Raw genomic sequence first — 7639 nt, 5'->3', positions numbered from 1 at the left:
ATCAAATCTTGAGTCTGTGAGTAAGAAGGACCTTGTGCTTGAGCTAATTAATTCCAAATACCAAACAGCTCCAAACATGACGTTGGATTTCAAATACATATCAATTTCAGAAGATTACAATGACTAATTCAAACGTTGTACCAATTTACCATTATTTTAACAGCTCATGCAAAGTGCATGACATTTTACCATTTCATATCCCATCAAAGTACATATATAATTCATGATATTCAACTATGTATATATGGTTCATTCTTGTACTAATAACATAGGACAAATGGAGATTCTTCATTATCTTGCAACTTTCCCCTACTTCACTTTGACATTTATTTTCCAAATGTTTTATGTATTTCCCATATGTTCATGTATTGCTACCTCTTTTGTGTTTGGAGATTCTTTGGTTGATGCTGGGAATAATAATTTCTTGTTTACGCTTTCAAAGGCCAACTCTCCTCCATATGGCATAGACTTCAAACCTTCCCATGGCCAGCCTACTGGAAGATTCACTAATGGTCGCACCATTTCAGATATTGTTGGTAATTTTGCCAATGTAACTTTGCGAGTTGATTCATAGTTATTTGATACTTGAGCTGTAAATCAAGTCGCTTATAAAATAATTATATGTTCTATTACAGCATGTTGTTTCGTTTGCTTCAGTTACCTTATTATTCTGTTGTTGTTACTGTTTGTTGCTACTGCTTACTTTTTTTCCCTTTTCTTGAGTCTAAGGTCTTTTGAAAACAGCCTCCCTACCTTCACTAGGTAGAGGTAAAATCAGGGGCGGATCCAGAGTACAAAGATCGGGTTTATCGGAACCCAATAGTTTTTGTTTATACATTGTATATGTATTCATTAAATATCTATAAATATTATATTGTGAACCCATAAACTATTGTATATTAAGCTAAGATCGTTGTAGGAACTCATTAACTTTAAATCCTGGATCCGCCTCTAGGTAAAGTCGGCGTACATTCTATCCTCCCTAGAACCCGCTTATGGGATTGCACTGGGTTTATTATTGTTGTTGTTATAAGATAATTGTATGTGAATTCTATTCATTAATTGATAATTTGATAAAACTAGTAACTAATTAACCTATTATTACATGTTAAAAACCATTAATAGTGCAACAAATCTTTCCACTGCAAGCGTATGTAACATAAATTAAATTCTATTTATTTTTGTGAAAGTTATCTTTTATCTTAGTTAAAAGAGCATGACAATTAGGTATTTTTTAGGTCACATACATTCTTTCGCAATAGGCAGTAAAGTAGTTATTCTTTTTTGGAAAAATGACACTGTATAACCGCTGTAAAAATAATAGTCAAAAATATATATAAATTTTTTATATTTTTTGTATATATATACATTATGTATGTTATATACAAAAATTATACAAATTTTATACACTTTTTCGACTATCAGATATAAATAATTTCTAGCACGGGCTAAAAGTGATAATATTTTTTTTTTTACAGGTCAAGCTCTTGGAGCAAACTCATTTCCTCCGCCGTATTTAGCACCTAATGTGGAGTCAAATGCCACACATATTGGAATTAATTATGCTTCTGGTGCTTCAGGAATTTTGGATGCAACCGGAACTGTTTTTGTTAGTATTTGTCTCTCTTCCATCCCTTTTATATCTTTCGTTTTTCGTCCAAGATTTAACTTATAAATAGCGACAGTGTAAAGAATTTTTATACTATCAAAGATTGTTTGGTAGAACCTATAAGAATAGTATTAAATAAGATATATTAGTAATATTGGATTAGTTATGTTGTGATTAATTAATATTGATTTGGTGTATTAAAAATAATATGCATTGCATAGTATACATGTATTAAAAACTATGGTATTACTAATGCCGTGGTTTGCTATGTATTAGTTATACATAGGATAATACCAAATATGATGTACAATTAATACATATATTAGCTATACATAGGGTGAAAACCACTATTAAACAAAGCCATTAATAATATCAATGCTAATACGTGCAGAGGCGGATCAAGAATTTAAATTTTATGGATTCAGATTCACAATTCTATCACATATCATCTAACTTAATGGGTTCAAAATTTATTATTTGTACATATTTAATAATATTTTAGGCAAAACTACAGGGTATGAAAGAAAGCTATAGGTTCAATTGAACCCATAACTTCTACACTAGATACGCCTCTAAATAAATGTATTATTTTTCCCTAATACATTCTACCAAACGGTCCCTCAATGTATATAACTTGTTATAGCAGATAACATATTTTAATTTCTAGAATAATTTCACTTTTGATGAGTTGCTATAACACATGTTGCATGTGCATGCTGCAGATAGGAAGAGTGCCATTAAGAGAACAAATCAACAATTTTGAGGAAAGCAGAAGATACATTGTGAATGCAATGGGAGAGAAAAATGCAAAGAAATTTTTAATGAAAGCCATGTTTTCTATAACAATTGGCTCGAACGATGTTATTAACTATTTCCAACCATCTATTCCTTTTCTGAGTTATGAAAAGGTTTCTCCAACCATTTTCCAAGACTTTCTAGTTTCTAACTTGACTATGAACCTTCAGGTACAATTACTAGTTCATTTTTTATACTTACTCCCTCTATTTCATTTAAAATGTTGATATTTGAATCAGCATGAAGTTTAAGAAAAGAATAAAAAACTTTTTAACATATTTTAAAGACGGTATAATATTTTTGTGGCTATAAGATAAAAGACAAGTTTACAGTTAAAGAATTTTTAAAGGTCGAATATATAAGTAGCCCCTTAAAGTTGCCAAATTTTTTCATTTTTGCACCTTAACTATAGCTTATTCTTATTAGTTTGTAAATCTTACGGAAAATACTTGATCATAAAACTTGTAAGAAATTTTTCAAAGCTTGAGCCGTGTTAAAAATACTGTCCTTAAGGATATTTCACCCGGTTTAGTTTTATTGATCCCCATGATTCAATAAATTATTCTCGTATAAAATTAGGGGCAGAAACTAACAAAGATTTATTCTTGCTAAAAAAATCTAATAATATTGTATGAAATAATAAAGACACTAAATGTCCAACAAAATGAACCTAGACATTTTTATAAAATATAAATCTGGAGACTTCCTTTTAAGAATACTATTTTTCTAACACTAGATATTGCAACATGCTCCAAAGTGTACCTATTAAACACAAAATTTTTAATTCTAGAAAATACTCAGGCGCGTGATCATAAATGTTTTTTGTGTAAAAAAGCAAACAAATAAGAATCTGCCATGTGTGTGTTTGACCCCACGTAATACCAAAAAGGAAAGTATCATATAAAATGAAACATACGAGGTAATTATTTTAGATAATATATGTTAATTAACCTTTTTCTCTTTTCTTGCAAGAAGAGACTGCATGGATTAGGGGCTCGAAAATTCGTAGTTGTTGGTGTTGGACCTCTTGGGTGCATTCCATTTATTCGTGCCATCAAACTAATATCAGAGGGTAAATGCTCTGTGGAGGTAAATACATTAATCAGGAGTTACAATAAAAAACTCAAGGCAGAGTTAAATCGTCTGAATAAAGACATGGGACCTAAAGCCATCCTCTTATATGCAAATTCCTACGATGTTTTCAGAGACATTATACTAAATTATAAACAGCATGGTAAGTCTTAATTTCATTTAACTAGCCGTAACGATGCGGCTTTTTTTCGAACCCTGAATACGATATGTTCTGTGCACCTGATTGGTTTAACAACGTTTTGTTTTGTGAAATTCGTAGGATTTGAGAATGGAGATGCGCCATGTTGTGGTGGATATTTTCCGCCGTTCGTTTGCTATAAGGGGAAAAATGCAAATACAAGTTCTGTGATGTGTGATGATAGAGGAAAATATGTGTTTTGGGATGCCTATCATCCTACTGAAGCTGCTAATGTTATAGTTGCTAAAAAATTCTTGAATGGTGATCCTAGTGTAATTTCTCCAATTAACATTCGTCAGCTTCACCATTATGGTTCCATTGAATAATATATCGATTTCGAGTTAATTATTACCTATATATCTTGCTACTTAGCTATAATAAGTAATACGTACTATCTTTGTTCCATTTTGTATGACACTATTTTCTTTTGAATACTTATAGAAATGCCATTGCATATGTTTAAGATCAAATCTCAAGAAGCATTCTTTTTTTTTTTTTAATAAAAAGAATTTATATTCAGTCAAATACTACTCCGTAAAATGAAAAGAAAGAAGTAATCGAGTACTATAAATGTTTAAGTAGACGTGAATTCCTTAATGCCATTACCTATGCTCCCTCCTCAAATGAGTAAAAAAAAAACAAGGAAAACAAGAATAAAAAGATTAAACTTGCAGACAATTCTAGGTAGAGTAGGAAGTCAAAGGGCAACAGTTTATTAATTGCACAAATAATGAATGCGAGACCAGGTCAACTCAATTATACAAATGGAGTTTTATTTTTTATTTTATCCACCTCTGTTGTCTGGATCAGTAACTCTGCTATGAATTCAAAAACTGCCGAATAGGCACTTAAGAATCCAACGACTTGCTTATAGTATAATAACCCGTTTGGCCAAGCTGCAAAATTCAGCTTATTTTGAGAAGTGCTTTTTTTCAAAAGTGTTTTTCTCAAAAGTATTTTTGGTGAGAAGCAGTTTGTGTTTGGCTAATTAGTTTGAAAAGCACTTCTGAGCAGCAATTAGTGTTTGACCAAGCTTTAAAAAACTACTTTTAAGTGTATTTTTCTCAAAAGTGCTTCTCAAAAAAGTGCTTTTTGGAGAGAAGCTACTTTTTTCTGCTTCTCCAAAACTGCTTCTCTCAAAAGCGCTGTTTTCCTTCCAGAAGCTTGGCCAAACACCTCAAATTGAGACCAAAAGTGCTTTTGGCAAAAAAAAAAAAAACACTTTTGGCCAAAAATAAGTTTGGCCAACTAACACAAGAATAGCTCCAATTTGATAGTTGTAAGGATTCACAAAAAGTATAGTACCTTTATACTCCCAAGGCGTTCACAACCCGTAACAAAACCAACCGTTACTCGTCCGTGGCGGAGCCACATTGCTTCAAGGGGTGTCAACGGGCACCATCTGCCAGGAAATTACACCATTTAAATAGGTAAAAATTAGTTTTTTTTAATGTATATATACTATGTATTGAATTCCCTTGACTAATTTGTATATTTACTTTATTAAATTTTGACATATCTTAATAAAAATTCTGCTTCCGCTACTGTACTCGTCGTGGAAAAACAATGAAAAGAAAAATTAGCAAGTGTCGTAAATGAAGCCTGATTAGCTGTTGTAAGTTGCAAATGCCGAAGCCAATGCATGTTAAGCGCTGTGCTGAACCTGGGCCAATCTGTCCTGTTTCTAAATGGGATATGGTGTCCCTCTGCCCAGATTCGACTATTTCAAACAGGCAACCTCTTCTATTTTATATATATTTTGATAATATAATAAAAACGTTTAGATAAGATGGTCATCAGGGGTTGCTCTGATGGTAAGCAACCTCCACTTCCAACCAAGAGGTTGTGAGTTCGAGTCTCCCCAAGAGCAAGATGGGAAGTTCTTGGAAGGAAGGATGCCGGGGGTCTATTTGGAAAGAGCCTCTCTACCTCAAGGTAGGGGTAAGGTCTGCGTACACACTACCCTCCCCAGACCCCACTAAGCGGGATTATACTGGGTTGTTGTTGTTGTTGTTGTTGTGATCATCAATACTAAATACCCTGACTCGAATATCATCTTTACTTCACGTACTAAGCTTGTTACAAAATAATCCTGTCTGTATATTATTAGTGTGTAAAAGAAAGAATTAAGTAATAAAAGTATGATTTTTCTTATTATCTATACTTTTAGATGAGATGGTCGAACAAATTCAGTAATATGTATAATATTTAATTAATTCAAGAATTTAAAAATCAGAAAGCCAGAAAGTTCTAACTTCAAACTGCCATGTGAAATGTGACCTGTTTTAGTGTGACCAAAATTATCACAAATTAATTCACTTTATTGTCCTGTTTCTGGAAATTTTTTCTCTTTATTTATGAATTTCATTTTCCCTTATTTCCTTTTCGAAAGAAGAAAAAAAATACACTTTTCGTATTTGTCACATGCCAGTTCTCCATTCAATTAAGTTTCCTTTTTTATTTTATTTTTCCAATTCTGAACAACAACTACAACAACTTGGGCTGGATATGGGGAACTGGATCATTGAATTAGCTAGCCCAACTCTAGCTCTTCTTTGGACACGAAAGTACATTTTGCAGCAGCCCGTGCAAAAAAAATAATAAAAAAAGTAGATGACACTAGGTAGCCACTCTAAAGGCTACTATATTAGGAATAAGCCAGTGCGTCATGAATTTCAATTATGACAAAAATGTCCTGATCCTGAAATTAAGATTTTTACCCTTAAAACGATACATTAGAATTTACACGTGGTTTCTAGACAAGTGAATTAATTTGATCTTGGAATAATAAGATAATTGAAGGAATATGTAATACTTAGCCTTGAGATGGAGATGAAATAGCAAAAATAGTAGTGCCGGGAGCAGGGCTTCCAGGCACAACAACAATGACATCAAAAAAGCAAGAAGATAAGATTGTATTAAGCTTTGGATAGAGTGTAGCGTAAGTTTGCTAGAAAATTCGTGTCTTTTACAATGATAACTGAGTTCACTATTTATAGTTACGTCTAGGGATAGGAGGTCCTAGGATCGTGGCCTTCTTTAATGTTAATTATGAGGGCCATTGATGAAGATGTAACGGTGAGTATAAATGACAGATTCCTTGTAACGGCTAATCGTACTTAATGCCGTGGAATATTCTCTATTAAATGCTACTGGGTGAAGAGTATTTATTACATCCATATGAGCGCTATCCTTCCCGGAGACAGACGGAACAGTTGCTTTCGGTTTTGGCCATTCCCCCGTCTTGGGCTCTACGTGTCCCTTTTTCGGACGGTCACGTAGCATAGCATATTTTACCATATACAAATACTGACTAATCCCTAAATAGCATCCCAGAAAATGGTTATTTGTACGATTTTATAATGAGCCACATATTCAAAGGCCTTTGCTGATGCTGTAATACTTTAAGATTATTAAAGCTGATATTCAGTTATAGAGTAGTTTGGATTAAAAGGCAACATCTTGTTATGCAAAGGAATCCACAAAAAAGTATTCTATGAATGAAATGGTTTTGCAAAATCCCAAGTATTCTAAGGATGACATCGTTATGCAGAATGCAAAAACTAGGACAGTGGAGACACAGGAGTAAGAGGAAACAATCTTTGCAATAAAATGGCAAAAGGATCCAAAACTAGTCAACTAGCATATTGAGACGACGACAACAACAACAACGACCCAGTATAATCCCACAAGTGGGGTCTGGGGAGGGTAATATGTACGCAGACCTTACCCCTACACCGAAGGGTAGAGAGACTGTTTCCAGGAGACCCTCAGCTCAAAAAGGTAATAGGAGCCGATATATTAGTACCATAAAAATGCATAATAAATAACAGCAATATAATGGATATGAAATACAAAATACGAAATCATATTGCAGCAAAATACAAAATATAACAGCAATCTCAACTAGCATATTGAGATGAAATCATATTGCAATATCTAAAAAGAAAAAACTACAAACGGAA

The 7639-nt window shown here is 33.0% G+C and overlaps 1 protein-coding gene across 1 annotated transcript; it reads left to right on the top strand.

The window, feature by feature from the left end:
• The first annotated feature begins 277 nt into the window (after positions 1–277).
• Positions 278–4015, top strand: LOC104232702 (GDSL esterase/lipase At5g41890). Its single transcript, XM_009785962.2, has 5 exons — positions 278–536; positions 1479–1609; positions 2332–2574; positions 3380–3638; positions 3756–4015. Exons 1-5 carry the CDS (start codon positions 278–280, stop codon positions 3998–4000), a joined length of 1137 nt encoding a protein of 378 aa, XP_009784264.1. The 3' UTR covers positions 4001–4015.
• Positions 4016–7639: the final 3624 nt, after the last annotated feature.

This window comes from Nicotiana sylvestris, chromosome 12, assembly GCF_000393655.2.
Source record: "Nicotiana sylvestris chromosome 12, ASM39365v2, whole genome shotgun sequence".
Taxonomy (NCBI): domain Eukaryota; kingdom Viridiplantae; phylum Streptophyta; class Magnoliopsida; order Solanales; family Solanaceae; genus Nicotiana; species Nicotiana sylvestris.
The sequence above is the reverse complement of the archived record's forward strand: the minus strand, read 5'-3'. Positions and strand labels throughout refer to the sequence as shown.

Bases quoted from the DNA above. Each gene is read 5' to 3' on its own strand.
- LOC104232702 (XM_009785962.2), top strand. From the start codon at position 278: ATGGAGATTCTTCATTATCTTGCAACTTTCCCCTACTTCACTTTGACA. The intron at 1,610-2,331 runs GTTAGTATTTGT...TGCATGCTGCAG, and splicing joins ATGCAACCGGAACTGTTTTT to ATAGGAAGAGTGCCATTAAG. The intron at 2,575-3,379 runs GTACAATTACTA...TCTTGCAAGAAG, and splicing joins ACTTGACTATGAACCTTCAG to AGACTGCATGGATTAGGGGC.